The sequence below is a fragment of the Manduca sexta genome, chromosome 8, assembly GCF_014839805.1.
Source record: "Manduca sexta isolate Smith_Timp_Sample1 chromosome 8, JHU_Msex_v1.0, whole genome shotgun sequence".
Classification (NCBI taxonomy): domain Eukaryota; kingdom Metazoa; phylum Arthropoda; class Insecta; order Lepidoptera; family Sphingidae; genus Manduca; species Manduca sexta.
The window spans coordinates 2,577,523-2,601,305 of NC_051122.1; the positions used below are offsets into that span (position 1 = coordinate 2,577,523).

Below are 23,783 nucleotides of genomic sequence, written 5' to 3' on the forward strand. Positions count from 1 at the left end.
ATGAACATAAAATATCCACAACATAAAATAACCGTTGTTTAAATTTGCTGCTCCCGATGCGGGACACCACTCACTTACTTACTTAATTGATAGAAATTGATCTCATTTTATCTTATTTTTTTGATTCCCTTTGGTTTTCTTTTCTTTGGCAACTATGGCTAGTATCACTTTAACATTGTACATTATTATTATTTTATTTATTTTGTACCTTTTTTATTTGAAACTTCATGCATTATTTTCATTTCCGAATTTGTATAATTATCCAAGTACCTATGTTTGCCAAGTTTGTATAGAGATACTTATTTTTTCTTCTTTGTTATATAAAAGAGTTTGTAGATTTTAGTTTGTTCATTATTATTATATATTTTTTAGAATAACTGTTTTTATTTGTCTGTAATTTGCATTATCGGCTACTCATGAGTTTTTGACTCTCATTATAGGTGACCCAAGATACAGGCATAGCTTAGTTTGGGGACCCCTGACAATAATTGAAATGCTTAAAATGTATTATTTCTGTGTTCTTTTTGTTGCAATAAAGTTAAGTTATTATTTATTATTTATTTGTAATTTTATAAAAATAAACAAGAATTATTTTATGTCCTTCACTATTTTTGGGGTAATTATTGGAAACGAGGCTACTAAAATAAGTTTATGTGGCATATAATTTTTTTTATAAATTATTCTCAAAAATATAGTAGACTATTCATCGATAAAGTTCAGAAAATTATTGCAACAATAATATTATCCTTTATTGTTAGTTCTCCTTACTTATAAATGCTTTTATATATAAAATCGAATTATATTCTTTTTACATAGATTAGAATTTAGAATTGCGTAAAAAGGTACTTAAATGTCCTCGGAGAGAAAAACAACAAATCCGACCAGAATCATAGCTAGAGGGGAGCAGATGAAGGCAGAACTGCTGGATTACACAAATATATATTTATGCAATACTAGTGGCGGGCGGACGTAGTGACTCGCTCCATCGATGTGCTCCACTGCAGCTCGTCTGTAGTGGACGCACGTCTGTATAAAATGTTTAGACTTTTTGCAATGTAACCTGACTAGCACCCGTATCGGCAGGTAGTTTTGCCATTATTTGTGGATTTAAGAGATTTGTTTCAAATAGTCATATATTATTTTAAGGATAAGGCATTAAAACACATTTCAACCATAAAAAATATGCTTTATTGAGTACATTTATTTACCAAATATTCTTTATTGGGTTATTAACTCAATTTATTGTACCTTACATTTATATTTTTTCTGACAATCTCCAGTTACCCTAGTATTAATTTAAATATAATTGTTAGAATATTGAGTATTATCAGTGGAACTGAAAAGAAAAAAAATATACATATTAGTTATAGCTTGTGGTAAGTATAGTAAGCACAAAAAAATATTGACACAATGTAATGAAAGACCAAATTTGAAAATTAGCACAATTTGCAAATTTTCTTAAAATTTATAAAAAACTAACATAGTTCTTTTTATAAATGTACAATAATTATAATTGAATTTTGTAGTAACCTAGTACTGATATCTCTTTAGGAGCCGTTGAAGTATTACGTAAGCACCATGGGAGGGCGTGTGGGCCATAGGGCACATATGGCAACCCACACATTATCTATGTTTGCAAAAGAAACGCATTTTTGGGGATTCCCGCAAATAAATAATTGTAATAAATCTGCTTACGCTATACTTGAATGGCCCCTTTAAATATATGTACTTATGTATGTTTTTTTAACTCATAAATGAATAATCTGATATCAAGAATAAAAAATTAAATAACCACCAACATAAAAAACTCCTTAAAAATAAAAAAATAATGTATGTGCATTATGTTTATTATTATATATAAGTATCAAGTAATATATTGACCCCAGAGTTGCGGGAACAAACCCTGGACTGGGGGGAGGAAAATACTTTACTACTTGTATTATGTTATTTTAGAAATTTTTGGAGTCTTGAGCAGAGAAAATTTTGCTATCCAAGCCAAATGGCTAGACTAGACCTAGACTTTCCAAAATATAATTGATGGAATTTAATTTTTTTTTATTAAAAACATTATCATTATAATGTACTTCTTTATTGCTGAGAATGTTAGTGCTAGACAAATCAATGAAAGAGAATCTTTCTTTTTACAACTTGGTTTATGTGGTACTTACTGTTCATTAAACAACTATATTTTGTCTTGCCTTTGGTTCTATAAAATTTTACAATGAACATTATGGAAAGAACAATACTTACTCCTAGTGACAGTTCTGATTGATCTGACTAGGTTCAATATTTGGAATTTGATGGAGGATTGGTCTTCAAAGCCTTGGTTTGGTGTGTTCGCTCCCCAGCCCACTGCAAACAATTATTTTCAATCTATTATTAGGTACTAAGTACATTTTGTCTTTAAACCAGAATCAATGCTCACAGTGATCTGAGCCTTTTATTCTAAAATATTTATAGTATATGTTCAGTATTACATTACAAAAATAACCATTATATAAAAATGATTGAAGATTAAAACAAACTAATATAAAAAAAATTAATAGAAAAATAGAGAAAACGCACTCTAATAAAAATGTGAAAATTGTTAATCACAATATTCTCCCTGAAAAGGCATTTTATGCTTGGTATAATGATGTGACGCATTGCATTCCTCAGTCAGATGCCATATTACCGAAAAAACAGGTATACAATAGCAATTATTGATAGATATAGACAATACATATCTGCAATTAATGAATATTGTAAATTTTAAAAACGTACAACACACTTTGTTTGGATAACAGAAAACAAATGCAAATATTTTTCAGATGTAAGTGTTGGTACCTAATTTTACTCTTAGTTTCCGAATTAAATTTGGTAGGTGAGAGGGATACTTATGGAAACTTTTTCATAAATAATAACATTTAATTTATTCAAGTTTAAACATGTTCTATATATAAATGTACTAAAGTTATAAATTTATTGGGCAGAATTTATATTTTTTTTTACCTCAATCTCCTGCCGTAATAACCTACCCCTACCCTAGACCGTTTCCTTCCCTCCTTTCAAGCTAAGTTCATTTGGGAGCTGCGTGGCGCATACTATATCTATTAATTCATTTATTATAAAAGTATAATTTCTGCGCAATCCGCATCAACACCATTCACAAAGGAGGATATTGAATCATTAGTACAAAATGTATTTGATACGGTTAATTATACACACAGGCTGTTTTACTAAATTCTTTAAGGTTATTCTTACTTACTTTTTTGCATAAACCTCTCCTCATGGAGTACGCAAACGGCATTCAAGCATAATAAACTAGCTTCAAATAAATTCCACAATGTCAACATGATGTGAAAATTTTAAATAAATTATTTAAAAACAAACTTTTAAATCCTTTTGCGACAAATCATAACAAATCTGTCAAATCTCTATTCTTTACTGTCAACCAGCTGTCAACAATCGATTGCCAAGTGCCAATTTCTGTCAAATTAATAGTGTTGCAACTCTGTTTAATAGTCACAGGTAATATTAGAGCTGTCAAAATCTCTGATATTGAATCGATTGTGGTCCTGTGAAAAAGAAGAAATAAAAATGAAGGATAAAGAAAGGACATTATAATAAAAATAAACGACAATAACCATTTTCCTTAGACCAAAAATCTATGGCTCAAACAAAGAATATCATTGCTCTGAAACCTTAGATTATTTAGATCATTAAAGTCAGTTTTGACATTTCACAGAAAGAAATTCTCAATTCTGACATTTGGATTGTTTTGTTGCTTAATTAATGCGCTAGTATTGAAAGAAAATAATAATATAATACTGCGGGAATTCAGTAAATTGTGGTGTTCAGTATTGAGTTTCGCTGCAGTATTATTAATAATTTACCTTAGAACTTTCATAATAATCCACAAAAAGATTCTGAACATTTAAATAAAGAACATGGAAACTGCAGAGGAGAATGACTTTGTAGTTGTGGTTCAAATGGAAGAAACAACTTCAACTGCAGAACAGAGTGCGCCCAAAGAGGAACCGGTGCTCGAAAAGGAAGAGACGTTGGATGATAGTCCAGCGTCCGAACAGGAAGAGACGTCCGAAGACGATGATTTAACGGATGTTAAATTACTTACAGGTGAGTATTAATAGCAGACACGAGTGAGCCTCAAGTCACTTTATGGTATTCGATAGTTACTAACAATATAGAACTCCACCAGATAAATGTTAAATTCATTACTAACATGGTATTTTAGGTGTAAGGTACAAAATTACACATGAATGTATGAAGACATTAGTGTTGGGATACTTGGGGATAATACATTTTTAGATTATTAAAAATATTCTCATAATTATAGTATTGTTGGGCAACAGAATGCTCAGACAGAAATCAAAATATTGGGTCTAAGTATATTCTTAAATTTAGAATAGTAAGATATATCTTTTTAAAACCTTGAATTTATTTTAGTTATTATGGAAGAAGAAAACAGTCAAGAAAACAAAAATGTAACTCTGCTATCAATTGAAAACAACAATATTGGTGAAGTTAATGATATAAATCCAGCATCAGCATCTACAAGTGGTATTGATAAAGAAACAAACAGTAACATGAATGATATCGGAGATAACAATACTCAACAAGTTAATTCATCAACAAACCCTGAAGAAGTAAATGAATTAAATAGGAAAAGAGTTCAAGAAAGCTCCAACAAAGCTGCAGAAGAAAAAGTTCAAGAAGATGATTTTGATGGATATAAAAGGAGAAAAGCAGAGTTATTCACAGATATCAAAGGTCCTGAATGGTACAATGTTAAAGGGAATGTAGTGACACGGTCTATAATACCCAAGAATTTGACAAAACAGTTTGAGTTTCTGCCTATTTTTGGTAGGCCAGACAATAGAGATGTGGACGGATTCCACCGAGAGAAGATAAGGGAGTTCATTGGGCCAGATATTGATGATGATGAATTTGAGGAGCTAGCCAAGTATTGTAGGTAAGATGTTAAAATTTTACATAACAGCGAATTCCTATATCAATTTGAGTTTTTCATGCTAATAGTTCTTATGGGATTGTCTTCCTATTTTTTCTAATTCTGGCTTGTCCCTGTGACTCCAAAGTGGGGCCTGAACAGCATAACACACTTTCCTGCATAGTATGCTGCAGAAACAATTTGACTTGGTTTTGACACATGGGTATCTGCTTGATATTGACAGAACCTGAGGTATCCGAGCTTTGTTGTAAAGGTCTTTCTATACTATTATATAAAGCTGAAGAGTATGTTTGTTTGTTTGTTCGAATACACTAATCTCAGGCACTACTAATCAATTCAAACCGAATTGAATAATTCTTTTAGTGTTGAATAGCCAATATAAACAATAAAAGGAAACTCCTTTTGTCCAATTCCAGTCCAAATAACCTAAAAACTGGCAAAGAGTTAGTGGTGGAAGCAAGCATGCCATCACAAGGTATCCTGAGTGCTGATGATGCCACACAACTGGACAATGTCAAAGCAAATTTGTGCATATTGAAGAAATGTAAAATGCGAGTTGAGAAAGACAAAGCAAATAATTACTCAACAAAGCTCAAGTATAGAGGTGTGAGGTTGATACCACTCAATCAAGACGTAAGTAACATTAGCAAATGTTTCAAGGCTCATCTGTTATCTTGAAAGGGTGGGCATAGCTTTATTAACATTAGTTACGGTTTTCAATACTAGAATGTAGTTCGAGGCATCTTATTGCTATAATATTCACTACATTTATGAATATTACTTACTATAATATTCACTACATTGCTATAATATTAACTGCATGACATGGTGACTATATATGGGTACAAATTGGGTTTCACATCTTAAGTATTGTTTAGTACAGTTAAAATACCAGTTGTCTACATAACAGTGGTGAAGGGTGAAATTTTTCAAAAGGTACCTAGAGGAAAAAAACCTCTTTGGTAACTTGCCTTGGCCAATTTTACAGTAAACAAAAACAAAGACACACAGACATAAACCCAAAAGGGAAGCTAGTAAGAACCGGGGTTTATGGCCACTTTGCCATTGCAACATTATATTGTGTGGTCAATCTTCAACCTCTGTACAAACAATGACAATTTTGCCCCTTGTTATTAACTTAAAAATGGTCATTCTTGAGCTACAATACCGCATATAAGCCTCTAGAATAATTAGGTACCGTAAAGTAATTTTTCACTGTGTTTAGGAGGATAAAGACATGTCACTATTGCCTGATGATGTTATGTTGGAGCCTGGCAGAGACATCCTGTTTCGCATACGTCTCTACAGGCCGTATTACTATCAAATTACTAAAGAGAGATATGTAAGTATTATCAAATCATCTTACTTTGTTCTAATATGCCAAATTTTTTGTCATTATATTGTCTCTCTCAGAGTGCTACATAGCTCAGTTAAAGTAACAATGGTGTTTTTTTTACTTTAAAATGGGTAAAGTAAGGTATTATTGAAAGATAGACATAATGTGCCATTTTGGACTTTTATATGGACTTATCAAGGAGGAACAATTCCATTTAACATTGTTTTGTTACATCTCAAAGAGATTAGGGAGCATTTTCAATTTAATCTCTCAGTAGGCTTGATTTTTCATGTCGTTTTCGAAAAATATTAGAAGTAAATACAAAAAACACTAAGTGGATTTAAAGTAATTATAACTAAGTCCTGGAGTGAGATATTACAACTTAATACTTTACTCTGGAAAAGATAGTAGGGTTTTATTTCAGAAAGGTATGTCGTGGCCGAAGTGGCTCGTTAGTAATGGTGTGTGCGCAGACGCGGGGCCGGCACTCGGTGTTCAGCTGCGACATGGTGGCGGCGGGGCGCCTGCGCCTCAGCGCCGTGCGCGAGCGCATCGTCTGCACCAACGACCTCGACATGCGCCTCGACGCCGCGCACGCGCCCGACGCGCCGCCCGCCGCCAGCGCCAAGGTACCGCACCGTTATATCGATGGTGACTGCCTCGATACTTCAAATTCATATGCACTTTTGTGATAAAATGTTTGTACCATATTTCTGTCACTTTATTGAGTACTAGCTTTTGCCCGCGGCTCCGCCCGCGTTATAAAGTTTTTCAGGCTAAAGTTTTACGTTATAAAAGTATTAGTTTCCCGGGAGCCTTTGTTCTTCCCAGGGTCTCAAACTGTTTCCATACCAAATTTCATCTTAATACGTTGGGTAGTTTTTGAGGTTAACACGTTCAGGCAGACAGATGCAGCGAGGGACTTTGTTTTATAATATATATTTTTAGAACTTTTTAAGAGGAACAATCCCGTCATACATCATTGTTGCATAACTTTAACCGTTTACGCAGCGCACGCAACGGAAGCTCTCAAAACTAATATTTTTTCCCCGTTTTTGCAACATGTTTCATTACTGCTCCGCTCCTATTGGTCATAGCGTGATGATATATAGCCTATAGCACTCCGGGATCAAAGGGCTATCCAACACAAAAATATTTTTTCAGTTCAAACCGGTAGTTCCTGAGATTAGCCATTACTGCTCCGCTCCTATTGGCCATAGCGTGATGATATATATAGCCTATGGCATTCCAGGAATAAAGAGCTATCCAACACAAAAAGAATTATTCAGTTCAAACTCCTAGTTTCTGAGATTAGCCATTACTGCTCTGCTCCTGTTGGTCATAGCGTGATGATGTATAGCCTATAGCACTCCACGAACATAGGGCTATCCAACGCAAAAAGAATTTTTCAATTTGGACCGGTAGTTCCTGAGATTAGCGCGTTCAAACAAACAAACAAACAAACAAACAAAAAAACAAACAAACTCTTCAGCTTTATATAATAGTACTAGCTTTTGCCCGCGGCTCCGCCCGCGTTATAAAGTTTTTCGGGCTAAAGTTTTCCGTTATAAAAGTCACGCTATATATTTTCCCGGGAGCCTATGTTCTTCCCAGGGTCTCAAACTGTCTCCATACCAAATTTTAACCTAATACATTGGGTAGTTTTTGAGTTTAACTGGTTCGGGTTGACCGATGCAGCGGTGGACTTTTGTTTTATGATATATTTTTGTAGAACTTTTTAAGAGGAACAATCCCGTCATACATTATTGTTGCATAACTTTAACCGTTTACGCAGCGCACGCAACAGAAGCTCTCAAAACTAATAAAATGTCCCCGTTTTTGCATCATGTTTCATTACTGCTCCGCTCCTATTGGTCATAGCGTGACGATATATAACCTATAGCACTCCAGGAACAAAGGGCTATCTAACACAAAACTATTTTTTCAGTTCAAACCGGTAGTTCCTGAGATTAGCGATTACTGCTCCGCTCCTATTGGGCATAGCGTGTTGATATATATAGCCTATAGCATTCCAGGAACAAAGGGCTATCCAACACAAAAAGAATTATTCAGTTCAAACTCCTAGTTTCTGAGATTAGCCGTTACTGCTCTGCTCCTATTGGTCATAGCGTGATGATATATAGCCTATAGCACTTCACGAACAAAGGGCTATCCAATACAAAATGATTTTTTAGTTCGAACCGGTAGTTCCTGAGATTAGGCATTACTGCTCTGCTCCTATTGGGTATAGCGTGATGATATATAGCCTATAGCACTCCACAAACAAAGGGCTATCCAACGCAAAAAGAATTTTTCAGTTCGGACCGATAGTTCCTGAGATTAGGCATTACTGCTCTGCTCCTATTGGGTATAGCGTGATGATATATAGCCTATAGCACTCCACAAACAAAGGGCTATCCAACGCAAAAAGATTTTTTTAGTTTGGACCGGTAGTTCCTGAGATTAGCCATTACTGCTCCGCTCCTATTGGGTATAGCGTGATGATATATAGCCTATAGCACTCCACAAACAAAGGGCTATCCAACGCAAAAAGAATTTTTCAGTTCGGACCGATAGTTCTTGAGATTAGGCATTACTGCTCCGCTCCTATTGGGTATAGCGTGATGATATATAGCCTATAGCACCCACGAACATAGGGCTATCCAACGCAAAAAGCATTTTTCAGTTTGGACCAGTAGTTCCTGAGATTAGCGCGTTCAAACAAACAAACAAACAAACAAACAAACAAACAAACTATTCAGCTTTATATAATAGTATAGATAGATAAAGGAACCTCTCCCGAAAGTGAACATAGATAATAGATCTTTTGACCCCTTACACAACATAAAAAATCATTCAAAAATAATCATAATCATACCCTACCATCGTCCATCACCCATCCATCAGTATTCAAGAAGTGTATTGTGTACAGGAAGTGTTCCCGTCTGGCTTCCTGTTCATAAACAACACGTTCTACGTGGACACGCGCGCGGGGTGCAAGGACCTGAGCCGCGGGATCCGCGAGTGGGCGGCGCGGCGCGGCATGGGCGACTTCCCCGTGCGGGACATGCACGCGGTCCGGCTCGAGGACGTCGTCGTCAAACTGGGCTATCCGGAGGTGACGGGATTTTACTTCAGCCAATAAAAATGTTGAATAAATAGGAAAATATTTGCATGATGATTTCTTATGTTTACCAGAATGGTAGACATTAAAATTAAATTAGTTTTCAGATTTTATCGCGGTTTTTATATTTTAATTTTCTCACGACGTTTTGAAGACTGCAACTTTCGTGGTCACGGGGTGGACCGCCCGTTTAATTTTAGAGAAAACTTGGTTGAATGTCATCCAAAGATTTATTTTACAAGTGATTTTAACTATATGGAATACAAATGTCGAAACATTATTGCTTTCTCTTAAAATGTATATTGAATTAAGAACAAAATATGAGTTAGAAAATTACCGTTTTGTAACAAAGACGGATTCGGTTAGATAACTTACTATGCAGGCAGGCAGGGACATACAGTAGACTTACCTAGTAAAAATCCATTAATCAACCAGCCTGTCGTCGTCCACTGCTGAAAGTAGACCTCTCTAAGTGAGCGCCAACCATCCCAGTCCTGAGCACCCCGCCATCCATCCGTTATTTGTCGCTTTTTTCAAGTCGTCGATCCATCTAGTAAAAATATATTGAAATAATTATTGTCGCAGGTGTACGTCCACCAAGGCAACTGCGAGCACGTGTTCACATTCTCCGAGATCCGCCTGCTGTCCTCCTCGGACCCTCTCCGCCTGTCCGCATACCCGCGCCACTCCGCCGTGTCGCAGCACCAGACGGTGTACTGCACCACGTGCGCGGAGTTCGGCGCCAAGTGGGTGGTGGTGGGGTGTCCCAGAGTACCATTCGACCCTGCCTTCTTCTGCGACACGTGCTTCAAGCAGTACCTGTACATCGACGGAGTGAAGATAGGCGACTTCAAGGCGTATCCGTACAGAGGCAACGAGACTAACACGCTCAGGCCGTGCTGAGGTGGTGTATGTCGATATACAGCCGTTTTCAATAAACGAGCCCGATCGCTTTTATCAATCGTGAGAATGGGCCAATCCGAACAAGATTATTAATGTTTATTATCGGGATTGGATCGAAGATTAAAATTGGGATCGTTTGTTGAAATTGGTGGATAGTTGGTTTTTCCTACAGCACCCGCCCTGGTTAGGTTAGAAGATGTAAGATTTCAAAATGGGATTTGATTTACCCGGTTTTTAAGAACCTTTGAAGATTTCGTAGGGAGTTACGCTCATGCTAATCGTATTCCTATTATGTCGCTGCGCGAGGTTGTAGAAGACAGGGTTTTAAAATAAGTCTTTTTGTGTATAATAATAAAGGATAGATCTTTTTTTCATATGATTGAATGTGTGCAACAATTGATATTGGTTCGAAGGACCAAAAAGGTCTAAAATTTAATTATCCCCAAAAAGATTCTGGGCCAGAGCTGTTTTTGTAGTTCGCTAGACCTATTTAGTACTAGTCTTAATTAGGTATATAAAAACAATCTCGTAGTAGATACTTAGGTATAAGAGGTATTGTTATGACAATTTATGGTCAACGAAGACAGACAGAGTTGGTCTGCCGGTCATTGAAATGCTCTAAACATGGTGGCGAAAGAGTCATGTTGTTTTACAGAATAAATATTAGAATATCATAGTATATCTCTGATATGCGAGTTTGTTAGGATGCGTCATTTTTGTGCCACAAGAAAAATCCATGTTATAACTTATAAGAAAACCAGTTCTAGGGAATCACAGGAGCGGGAGAACAGTATTGTAACGTATAAATAAAGTTCAATTTGAAGAGTTATCGACTTTTTTTTTAATATTATTTATATACGAACATGGACCTTCTCTATTTCTAGTCCATTACTCATGTGTTGACTCTTTGTCATCAAGGTTATAATTGATAAAAACAATTTATTATAAGATTTTTTTGCAATCCGTGTACTAAGTTGATAAGGGCATACATCCGTTACGAGAGGATATCGGATAATAACATTTATTTTAGTAAGGCCTTGGTTGTGGAAGGTCAAAACAATGATATTTCAGTAGGTCAATAAAATACATGTTCTGTCTGAACGTTGTGTCTGAAGTGGGGAATATTACACAGGCAGAAATTTTGCAAAGATTTTGAAGCTAAAGAACGACCCTTTCAAAATTCTTATAGCAATGGATTATTAATGCCACAGATACTTTTATAAAAATGCCTAATATATTACTTACTGTATGAAAAAATCATGTAATGGCCTTCGTAAAATTGTCATAGCATGTTTGTTTTATGAGCCTAGCACTGAGGGGTTACCAGCAGGGGCGCAGCTACCGGCGTATCAGTGATGTGGGCCCTCGAACTTTGGGGCCCTACATTAAACTAAGCGGGCGCCCAAAAGTTCGTACTGCCCCGAAGAGCCCCCAACAAATATACGGCCCCTCTGGCCTTCAGCCAGTGTAAATTTTGGATGGTATCAGACTTCATTTCTTTTTACATTTATTTTGGCAAATGTCTCATTATGTGGGCCTTAGTACAGTGTTATGCCAATATGTAATTCCAAGTTTTATTGTTTATGGCTATGGATTGTTTATGTTCCAATCAGGTTAGCAATTGCTTTCTCATTGATATATATAGAATTCCAAGCAGAATAAGAATGTACACTCCAATGAAGGGTCGACTCATCGCGTGCATACGGTTTTAGCAAGCGGCAGATGCAGTTAAATTGGAAATGACTTCGGTCAATCAACGAGGTTTCCTTTGCGTGATTGATGACGAGTGGTGAGCGTTGAGATCAGTTTCATTGGAATTAATAACTTGTTATATGCGTCTGGTCACTCACGCCAGTTATCTAGGGGTGGGCAGAGATGCAACTAGTGTATAATACAATATTATTTCTCGCGATATTAATTGCGAGTACGTGCAGTGTATCGCCGTGTTGGTAACATATTGCAACCACGGACAATTTAAGCTTTTGTTCATTTTACTTTGACACATTGTAAAATGTGGATATACATTATACCTCACCCACACATTAGGAGTATCAGTAGGTTGTAAGGACCGACTCCCATATATTTTTGTTTACTGCGTGTTTATTGCGTGATGTACTCCTCGAAGTTTACACGCGTGCAATGTCTACGCTGTCGTAATTTAGTTCTAAATACACTCACGGGGCGCTTCTATAATTTCCATACAAAAAATTACTTAGTCGAAATTTACGTTAAATATATTTGTGCTCAGGGTACAGATAGTATAACCTCGTGCATAAGACTTGTAGACATTATGTAACGATGGTGCTGTAAAAATAAATAAATATTAAATTAAAAAATTAAATAAAATAATATGCCCTAGGTTGACAAAACACTTAGATGTAGAGGTTTTGCATTGACTTAATTGAGAACGTGTTAAATTGCGCGCATTTTGTAAGTTTTTAATGTGCGATTTTCAATAAAAAACCCAGAAGATGACCTCTACTATTGTTAAGAATTTTTGCATTATGTTACTGAATGTTTGAATGTTCAATTATGATGTTATATGTTAAATATAAGTGAGTTCTTTATTTTGAAATTTTATTTTCCTTTCCTACTGCTATATCCTATGGTTGGTTTTTAATCTTTAACCTCATTACCTATAAACGTTGTCATAGTTTTAACTATTTCATCCAAGAGTGGAGGATAAAGGTTTCTGTGGTTTAGGTCAGATTGAAAGAGACTGCTTCAGCCAATATTTGGAAATAAATTAAGGGATCTGTATATTTGGAAAGTGATGACATTATGGGCTAAGTAGAATAATTGAAGTGATTTGATTTATATGATTTACCCCAAGATAAGGAATCTATCTAATCCCGTCCACTCAAACCAGAACGGCGTCAGCTCTCGTGAATATAGCTCTTGTACTGTTTATGGGCGGTCGTATCGCTTACCATCAGACGAGTGGAAAGCTCGACTCGTCATAATAAAAAAAAAATGAAGTAATGTAGTTCATCACGACTGTCTTTATAAGGTACGTGCAGTGTTTATCGACACAGCGATATATACAGCCGACGCAGTTATCTCATAATCTCGCGGATCGCTCAATCTTCATTAACCGCGATCGGTTCAACTGCTATTCAGGTCTAGGATGTTTGGAGTCGCGACGGTACGTAATGACGCGGTATCGTTATTTGGATGTGCATGACCTATAATAGAGTACGGGGGAAAGCTTAGAATCTCAAAGAATATAATAACTGTCTGTAATTAACTATTAATTAATTAGGATTTAGACTGTTTTGTCACGCATTTGCGTTAAATAATTTGCGATTCAGGCACATAATACTAATAATAACTATTGATAATTATGTTTGCTGATACAGTCTAAAATTAAAAAGATAACATAAAAATATAATTAATATTGGTACTTAACCGTGCAGACACTCGCATGTCAGAGATCTACCATTCTTGTATGATTCAGCGCCTTCTGTAATATCACTTGCAATATTTATGTCTGATAAATGCGTTATCATCTACATTATTGATATACATTGGATGTTAGATATTTGAAAAAATATATACTAAGAATCATTTCTACGCCCCTATTACATTCCGTATTATAATAACAATAATAGTCTCTGCCCTGTATTATATACTGTCCCACTGTTTGGCACGGGCCTCCTCTGCTACTGAAAGGGATTTCCTATTGCCCTATTGCGATTTTAGCTCTAATAAAAAGGTTCTTGGTTCAAGTTCTGGAAAGTGAAATTTCAGTAAGTTTTGAGTCGCTTCAGCTGCTCGGATTTGACAGAATTAAGCTTGATTGCCGATACATTTAGATAAACAATATGAGATTGTATAAGTGAAATGGACACATCGGTTCAAAGCAATCGCCACCCTGTTGATTTTTTGTTACAAGTTTATTAGTATTCACAACCAGATCTGCTTGTGTAAATATGGGCCGATGGTATTGATTGCCCAAGTTCGCTGCCACTAGACCAGCTAATCAACCAATCAATCAACCGACCAATTGTGTTTATTGCCTTCGCGCGTGCTTCCTTCAGCGTGAAAGCGTGTTCTTAGAATTTTAGTTAACAAATTCATATAAAATGTAACCGTCTTGCAAGCAAGTGGCGCGAAACAATCCGAATTCCAGGTAATAATTGCCAGAAGTATGTTTGTTTATTTACCTATTTTTTGGCACTGTAACCTACTAGATAGAAACGCCCATGCGGGTAAAGATAAATATGACAATGTTACCGCTATAAACATGAAATCTGAACGGATAACATTAATGTATCTAAGTATGTGGAAGTAGAAATAGTCACAATGTACTACCCAGGAACCCAACACTGATGAACGCTCACAATATTTATAGCCTATAACCTAATTAATTTATTTGATATATTTTGAATATAACGTACAATACGTCTTTACCCACAAAGGGGTAGACAGAAGTGCAACCAGAGAACCCATTTTTCGCCATGTGTTCCGTCCCGAAGTGATAGGGAGCGAGACTGTGGCCATATCGGGCACAAATTCTAAACTGCAGGCTGATATTGAGTAGAAAAACCCATAATAATTGCTTATGTTCTTGCGAATATTAGACATTTAAATAAAACGAGGTTTCGGATTTTATTGCGGATTTCTATTTTTAAATTTCTCCCAGCAATACGTTCCGAAGACTTTGTAGCCTTCATGGTTACGGGGGGACTGAGGTGTTGGCCGTCCTAAAAGAAATAAATAAGAAATAAATTTATTTTCCAAAAAGTTATACATCTTATACCAATTAGCAACGATGTCCACACTAGGCTATGCCTGACATAGACATGTATCGTGGACATCATCAAAAGTCAAAGTTACATACAATTATAAAAAAGCCTGATGTAACGCGGAAACTATTTCACATCGAAACACAATATCACTTTGTTTGATCCCCAATTTTTATACATTTAGAAAATATATTCCATACACCGCGCAACACGTTACATATTAAATTTAGTTCCGAGATAAACGTAATGTATATTTAGGCGTAATTATCGCGAGAGATAAACAAAGTTTTGCCATCACTTCTCAGTTCAAACATGACCCAAAAACTTACTCTGACCGGATTCGGATACGGTCGTGATGTTTACACGAAACACTGATTGTGTCTGAAATCTAACTTTAATAACTTGGGTGAATTTGTCCTCGGGTTGCAATGTTAGGTTTATTTTACCAGAATTGTTTAGGAATTATGTAAAAACTAATCAGGCAGGTGCAGACTGAGCTGTTTGCAATCATCCTTTTTTTTATTATTTGCATGATGAGACGAGCTTGATGATAAGCCGTTTGCCTGATGGTAAGCGATACGATCGCCCATAAACAGTAGGAAAATCATCCAACACCTTGAATTACAAAGTATTATTTGGTAATCCACTGCGCTCGCCATCCTGAGATGAGATGTTAAGTCTTTTTATGTCTAGTAGTTACACTAGCTACAATGTTCTTCAAACCGGAATACAACAGTGAATACACACTGCTGCTTGGCGGCAGAAATAGTCTAGTCTTACAACCAGGATCTGATCTAATCCTTACCAATACACCTCACTGTTCACCAGATTGAGTACCAGAACTGAATAATAGTATTACCAGAACCGGATTTGTCTCTAAAACCGTAAATACGCATTCATAAATAAATCATATCTGTATGATTTTGTCCTTCAGATCACTTCTAATATACCCAAAGCCGAAAAAAGAATTCTCAATTTTTTAACGTCTTGGTAGACTGAATTAATGGATCCCTCCTAGCCGAATTTCGTCTACGGCGGCTAATCTCAACGGAGATCAGCTAGGTACGCAGGAGACATTATAGTGCATAAGTTTGCGATATATTATACAGGTGTAATCTGTTCCTTCACTCTCACGTAGACAGAGTGAGAGAGGCTTTTCGCTTACCACCAGGTAATGACTTACATGATAATATGGAAATGTATTACCTTTTGCCTAAATTTGTATTCTCGTTTAATTGTGTGCCAAATGTCATGCAATTCCGTTCACAAATGACTACGTTACATGAAAAGGTTGTCAAAACTTTCGCATATGTTCATACTTTTTATAGCTTTTGCTCGCGGCTCGGGATAGAAAATAACCTATAACCTTCCCAGGGTCTTAAACTATCTTCATATGAAATTTCATAAAAATCCGATCAGTAGATTTTTAGAAAATCGATAACATACAGATAGACAGAAACGAGGACTTTGTGTTATAATATGTATAGATTAGTAGGTTTGTATTTACTATTCGGGGGTTTGAACCTGTTACCTTTCATTTCTCATCCGTCTCGTCCTCTACACAATTCTTCCCCGGTCTGCCGTGGTACCGTTAAACCTGCAGTTACAATTAGCGCATTTCGCACATCACGATATGAAAAGTGTTAATTGACAATGAACGTATATTATTGAATAATAATCAACACCCATCACGTTTTATAGCGCAACCAATGTTTTTAATTAGGACACGGATTCTTTTGAATTTAATAAGAAGGTCTCTTGTACGTTAAAGCCCGTTTGTGTGTACGGTTTTGTGTATTTCTTATGCCAAGCAAGCTATTAAGTTTTGGCTTGGAAGAAGATGGCCAATAAAGTATTAAATTGGTGACATAAACATGTCTAACAATTTTTTTCAGATTACATAGGCTTTTTATCTCGGGTCAAACTCATGTAACTAAATTGTAATATTGGTTTAGACGTTTATTATAAGGCTTGAATGCTTGCACCATTTCTTTTAATCAAATGTTCCTTGAATATGTTTCGAATCATTTCAAAATACCAAATGAATTTCCCAAAAACTTATCTACGATAAGATTGATGCACCAGTTTGTAAAGGGGTTGGCTCCAAGGCCGTTGCACATTATGAAACACCAGAGACGCAAACATTATAATCAGGCCGAAAGATGCTAAAATATTTGCGCGTGCTTGGTGCATAGCAAAAACCAACAGTTTTTGAGGTCGCGTCTCGCCTTGCAGCTGCGTTAGCGCTGTATTTCATTGTGAGCTGTGGATTATAATGATGCATTATACAATGTCTGATGCTGTAAAAACCTTGAGATTAGGGATTAGCGCCTATGTTTGTTTTAACTGTTGGGTGTAAATCTTTTGCATGATAAAAGTAAATTGTTATAAAATATAGCCTTTGTTACTTAGAGACAGTTTAGCTTTTCTAGAAGGTAGGGCTCTCGTACGCTAAGGGCTTGTTTATTAGCTGTCACTGGACTACTTTAGGCGCTCGCAACCCTTGAAAAATTAAATGACCATGCTAAAGGCAACCCACTAACGGGTCACGAATTTCAGCTCAGGGCTGGCACTAGGAAAGGATTAGACATCAACGATTAATGATAAGCGTACGTACTAACTGTCCATTACCGAATTCGTTGGCACGCGGGCCGGGAATGTTATAAGATTATTAGGTATGGGGAACGTGGCGAATTCCTCGGCGTTGAGGACCGGACGGTGGTCTTGTGCCCTGTCTAATGTAATTACTGGCCATAAGTTTCAGAACGACCAGTAGGACCACACTTTGGTGTAAAATCTGTTGACAGGGTGACAACTGTAGTGCAGTACCACGAGGAATTTTGTAAATCAAATGGTAATAATGCTGTTTTAGGGCAATCGTATCGTACTTTCAGGCAAGCGTCATGCAAATCTCGTCATTAAATTTGAAAACAAAACCATTTCCAACATTGAAGACCTAACATATTGAAACAAATATTGTATTATAACAAATATTGTTAATCTAGCAGTAGCATGATGTCACTCGGCCGCCGAGTTACGCCGGCCGGCACTCGCAAACATCTGAATAATGTAAAGCAAATATTATCCCACTCCGCTAACCTGATGTTACATAATTGTTACGTTAAATAGCTCCTTAGCTGACGTTATTTATTGAACCGGCGGTATAAATTAATTATCATGTGTTATACGCCATCTGTGCGGGTCAACTGTCAAGAAAAAATATTAAATTTGTTGGCGGTAGGACACATTTTACATCCGCCCGGACAGCGACCACCGTACACAAGGTGTTAAGCCCGCTGTAGTGGCCCATGCAAGTGTGTCGCATTTCAGGATCAGCCAGTGTATATCCGGTTACAACAGGCCACAATCCTCGATCCTAATGCTCAATTCGATACCAAGAATAAGTCAATCAAAATAAGTATTTTATAACGGCTGTTTTCAATATAAAAATCCTAATCTTTATATTTAATCGGATCCGGAGAATAAACTAATCAAAATAAGGCATTTGGAAGTACGACAAAAATCTTAGTTCTGATTGGTCCATTTTCGTGATGAATTAATAAAGCGATTGATTTTTTTTATTGAAAATGGCGATTAGTGATTTTATGTAAACCTTTTCTTACAGCTGATAAGATGAGTAATGAGCTTACTTGGTGGTAGTGGTCATACCTGTAATCAGCAGCAATGGCACAAAACTTGGTTCACAACAAGCTTCTGCGTTACGTTAATTATCCTGAAATATAAATGAAACTCTAATGACAGTTTGTCGATAAGATAGGTACTTTTATCACTTGTTGTAGTAAATTACCTTTCCATAACATCGGTTTTAATTTTTAAGTGTACATAAATTACAAGCAACCTTACCTCGATTTTAGCTAAACCTCACTAGGCCATCGTAGTGGAGAATGCCCAAACCCTCTGAGAAGTAGTAGGAGGGACATTACCAAGACTGGTATAGGGTATAGGGCTGGTAGTGTTATAAAACCCAAAGTCGGATTTAGTATGCTGTAACTATATAAACATAATATACGTTAACGGACCCAGCTTTCAAATTTGATTGGGAAAAACTCAAATTTTAATCCAGAGAGAGGCAAAGCAGATATTTCAAATAGGTAGTCCCTATATTACACTTCGCAAACATATACAATATACAAAAGTATGTGCTTGCGTTGAATTCGGTCGCCTGGGTACGCCTATGATAATATATAATATGTTTTATAACAGTAGTTTTATTAGATAACCGCACGTACCAATAGTTTAACGCCAAGGTTACAGATAACGCAATTAATTTTAACAAACTATTTCAATTGAGATAAACGCGAATTGGATGATGCGGTTTATTCGCGTTTAATTGATTTACAGTGGCGAAATTCCTGATGGTGAAACAGCGTGGTTCTCACTCTTATTGGGGATGTAAGAATTGAAAACATAAAGACTGAGATCCTTGATCGTTCTTTTCTGGTCAGCGGATTGTCCAAGGTACTGAATACTTTAAAAAAATTATTTGATTGAATAAATGTAAATTTTTTATTGTCTAAAAGTTCCCTAAAGTAGATAACTTGGGGTGAAGTAATTTTTTATTGCATTAAAATAGGAGAAACGTCGAATGGTTAGCACTATGTATTCTCATATAAACGATTGTAACATAACTCTGTACTTAGAATTACAAAATACTATAACGCTGCGCTCCCTCCGCCGACGTCTTAAATAATTACATAATAAGTTCAAGAATGCTCTTTAATTGCAATAATTATTTTTAAACCGGATCCCTATCTGCCATTCACTAGCTAAAATGTCGTTATCTATAAAAACTAAATTACAGGATACGAGCAAAAAAACTGCGCCGAAATTAAAACAATGCTCATTGGCAACTATGAGCGATATTCTAGGCCTGATGAATGTTACAAATATTATGTATACAATTTTGTTATGTAGATAATGACATTTTAGCTAGCGGTCGACAGTATAAAAGCACTTTGAATGGTGAAAGAAACCAAACGATGGTAGTTGGATATTTGCTAAAGAGGAATGATTTTTTGTTTTGGAAAAACGGAAGACTCGATAGTTCAGTTAGGTAAGCCGGTATATTTAACGTGAACTCGCATGGAACGATCTAAGCGACTCCACGCAGTCTTTTTCTTTCAATCTTTGCTCTTATATAATGGTAATAATGGAAACGAAGCGCCTCCGTTAATAAAATCATGTTTATTTATGTTCTAATATGCAATTACATAAAAGCGAACCGCGTTAATTAGTTATTGGTCGCGATAACATTGCGAAAACAAGATCAAACGAATAATGCCTATTGCCTAGTACATGAAGCGTAATATCATCTTAATTGACTACTTAACTCTGATAGTGAAACGTGACGTCATCGGATCATTAATTTATTTAATCTAAATGAATAGATAGTTTCTGTTTCTATCTTGATGAAGGATACTGCAGTCTTCTTTATTGCTTGTGACGGCAGGCGGGAGTCAGAGGTGAATAAGATTTAATTAAATAATATTAAATGATATTTAAATAATTTTAAAACTGTAAAAATTCGATAGATGGTTATGGAACTAAAATATTTGTCGTTTGTATAGAAAATATTTCATCTTTTATTCGTAAAACGGTCAAGAGTTTCAGTAAAACCGCAATTTTGATGTAAAAAAAGTCATGATGTATATATAAGTAAGAAATCAAATTAACTAAATTTTTTTTTTTTACTGCTTGGCCTACGAGTAATGCTTCTGAATAGATATACTTAATGTGAAAAGATGAATAACATGCCGTGAAAGTCTATTTTTGTAGCTTGTAAGTAAATGTTACGTACGAAACAAATTTCAGCGGGTCTCTATAACACTAGCAACCTAATCAGTCATATTTAGCAATACAGAAATCCTGACAATCATTACGCCATTAATTATTTTGTAAAAAGAAATCAACCCGCGCCAAATTGGGTCAGGCCCAGTAAGGAGGCTGCGACAAACACGCAGATTAGATACGAGATACGAAGCGCAAACATTGTGTTGATATAGCGAACGGCGGTCTGCGCACGCGCGTGACAACACCTTCTGTGTGGAATTTGTATTAGAAGCTAAATTAGTTGTAGAAAATAATAATTGATTGCGTTCTAAATGTATATCTACACTAATAGGTAAGTAAAGGCCTCTACACTCAGCATTGGGTGAATATATAGGCTGAAGAAGAAGGATAATAAGTAAAGCTGTAGAAATAGTTGTTTTGTTTGTATGAATTCGTTAGTTGCTTATCTTCAATGCTGGAAACCTTTAATATTACCGTATTAACAATTGTTTTAAGGTAGATTTTATCGTGAGAATAAATTTATAGGCGAGTGTTGCCGCAAACAGAGGCTAGTGCTGCTAGATGCTTTACAAGCCGAAGAGATGCTTTGTAAGATCATTAATTGGAATATTTAATTTACTTGTTATTAACTTTTTGTTTACTTCTGTTGTCAAGCTGCAGTTTGCCAGTGCCTTAATATAATATTGTAATAATTCTTCTCGGTCGACGAGACTAATTCAGCGCTATGCAGAGTTTTACAATTCGAAGTTCTCGTTAAAGTTTCTATTTGTGGGCAGCCAGGATGCTTATCATCAGACGAGTAACATGCTCGTTTCGACTATAAGTTCTATATCATCGCATTGCCTGTTACAGCTTCCAAGGAGAATTAATCAATAATAAAAACATTATATTGAACTATATTTAAAACTACAGAAACAAAGTGAAAAATAATAGCTGCTGCAATTATAAACTGTGTTACAGCTAACACGCTTCCTTCGGAGAAATTGTACGAACGTTGTTGTGTTCCTGTTGGTATCATTGTAGCTAGCGCGATTTTCCTCCTTTTTCAAACGAGGTTTAGAAATATATTTTTTTACTGTAGGCAGCGGCTTAGGTTTGCTCCTGGCATTGCCGACGTCTCGGTATTCGGTAACCATAAATCATCTGCCTTCGGAGGCAATAAAAAATGCTGGACAGTATTACCTTTAACAACAAAAAAAGTAAGAAAATTTTCTGTCGTCCACAAATTATCCCTTATTTTCGTCCAAGTTATATGAACTCGTGTTTATGAACCGCTATCAAATTGTAAATTATGATCTGGTATGCTTTAAGTAAACAGTGAGTGTAATCGAAAGTATGTCTGTGTTTTCACTGATAAAGAACTCTGTTTCAGGCTTTTGCCATTTTAGTTTACGTTTCAGATTTTTGCGTGTTTCGCTATGGAATTTGGTTTTGTTTGAATAATATCATTGGTTTGTTACTTCTCGATTTTTAGGCCATTTTTAGACGGCTACAACAGAGTGACCCCACTGCACCTGATGGTAAGTGGAGTGGGTCCAATAGGATGTCGACTGACGAGAGATGATTACCCATCGACAGTCGTCACAATTATGCCGGCCTGTTGGAGCCGGATATACAAAGGCCGATCCCGGAACGTGACACACTTATGTGGCGCCAAAACCGAGCAGACTCTAGTTTTTTGATTGGGCTAAGTAGGTACCATGACGTGTAAAACTAAGTTACTTTAACACGCTACACGCATTACAATCAAACGAAAAGCGAAAGCTTTCAATGTTAGAAGAAAGTAAAGAAATAAAACCTTTCCTATGATTAATATGTTGGAGCATATATAAAACTTAAATTTCTTCATCAGTTAAATTGATTTCTTGAGGTAATGTATTGAAGACCTCAACAATAATTGAACATATATCGCGTCACAGAATACCAATGATCTCATATAAAACAAAGACACGTAAATTGTTTTTAATTTCCATAGTAGCATACATTCCTCAGTGTACATAGTAACAAGATGCTAGAGTGTTATCTCGCGGGTCGGATTAATCCCGCTTGATGACGAGCGAATTTTTTCAACGGTACGTAATATCTGAAATATGAGGCGAACAAAACATTTTAGTGGAGTAATAGAGACGGAGTATTGTGATTCTTGTTTTTAGTAGAAGGTTAACATGAAAAAATATCTGACTTGACTCAGTAGCATGTAATGAAGGGCTATAATGCTAGAAGAATACATATAGAGGAAAGAAATGGCGACGGAAAACGGAGACCTTTTGGAGACACAATTGAAATATTAAGAAAGGGATTTAGGGATAACATGCCCTCTACATATTTTCCCGGGATAGAAAGTAGCCTATTTGTTTTCCAGGTTCTGAAACCATCTCCACACCAAATTTCGTCAAAATCTATTGGGTAGTTTTTAAGTTTATCGCGTTCATCAGGCAGACAGATGCGGTGGGGGACTTTGTATTAAAATATTTTTTTTAGATCTGTTTAAAAGGAACAATTCCGCCATACATTATTGTAGCTTAACTTTAACCGTTTACGCAGCGCACGCAACTCAAGCTCTCAAACGGTATAATTTTTTCATTCATATATGTTTGTATATTTTATACCCATATAATTAACGTGTTTGTGTATATATGTGTATGTATATATATTATATTATTGTGTATGTACATATGATCTGTAAATATTATTGTGATTTTTTTAGTATAATAGCTATATTGAATGATTGACAGACGTCAATGAGATGCTTTTTTCGTTTTTGAGTAAAAGATAGTATGTACATACATATGTAAGTTCATTTTACTTGCTTGGGATGGCCTTGGTCACATGTTGGTAATTATGCTCAGTGTTTCAATTAACACACGTAAAGATATTATTACAGCGGCA

At 35.9% G+C, this 23,783-nt stretch overlaps 2 protein-coding genes across 3 annotated transcripts; one reads left to right on the top strand and one right to left on the bottom strand.

Moving 5' to 3' along the window:
- Nucleotides 1-1,169: 1,169 nt before the first annotated feature.
- On the bottom strand, nucleotides 1,170-3,471 carry LOC115445955 (immediate early response 3-interacting protein 1). The gene is made up of 3 exons (XM_030172476.2): nucleotides 3,248-3,471; nucleotides 2,251-2,352; nucleotides 1,170-1,336 (listed from the first exon to the last, which is right to left on the bottom strand). Exons 1-3 carry the CDS (start codon nucleotides 3,333-3,335, stop codon nucleotides 1,281-1,283), a joined length of 246 nt encoding a protein of 81 aa, XP_030028336.1. The 5' UTR covers nucleotides 3,336-3,471; the 3' UTR covers nucleotides 1,170-1,280.
- Nucleotides 3,472-3,712: 241 nt separating this feature from the next.
- On the top strand, nucleotides 3,713-12,902 carry LOC115451369. 2 transcript variants are annotated; one of them, XM_030179658.2, is made up of 7 exons: nucleotides 3,713-4,119; nucleotides 4,450-4,975; nucleotides 5,389-5,605; nucleotides 6,198-6,314; nucleotides 6,733-6,937; nucleotides 9,241-9,426; nucleotides 10,018-12,902. In XM_030179658.2, exons 1-7 carry the CDS (start codon nucleotides 3,930-3,932, stop codon nucleotides 10,314-10,316), a joined length of 1,740 nt encoding a protein of 579 aa, XP_030035518.2. In that variant the 5' UTR covers nucleotides 3,713-3,929; the 3' UTR covers nucleotides 10,317-12,902. The 2 variants fall into 2 exon arrangements, with proteins under 2 accessions (XP_030035518.2, XP_030035519.2); XM_030179659.2 differs by having other exon boundaries at nucleotides 3,714-4,119; nucleotides 6,782-6,937.
- Nucleotides 12,903-23,783: the final 10,881 nt, after the last annotated feature.

Coding starts and splice junctions, on each gene's coding strand:
- LOC115445955 (XM_030172476.2), bottom strand. CDS start 3,335: ATGTTGACATTGTGGAATTTATTTGAAGCTAGTTTATTATGCTTGAAT. Junction 2,353..3,247: donor GGAGAGGTTTATGCAAAAAA/GTAAGTAAGAAT, acceptor AATTGTTTGCAG/TGGGCTGGGGAGCGAACACA. Junction 1,337..2,250: donor AATCAGAACTGTCACTAGGA/GTAAGTATTGTT, acceptor TTTTCTTTTCAG/TTCCACTGATAATACTCAAT.
- LOC115451369 (XM_030179658.2), top strand. CDS start 3,930: ATGGAAACTGCAGAGGAGAATGACTTTGTAGTTGTGGTTCAAATGGAA. Junction 4,120..4,449: donor GGATGTTAAATTACTTACAG/GTGAGTATTAAT, acceptor AATTTATTTTAG/TTATTATGGAAGAAGAAAAC. Junction 6,315..6,732: donor AAATTACTAAAGAGAGATAT/GTAAGTATTATC, acceptor GTTTTATTTCAG/AAAGGTATGTCGTGGCCGAA.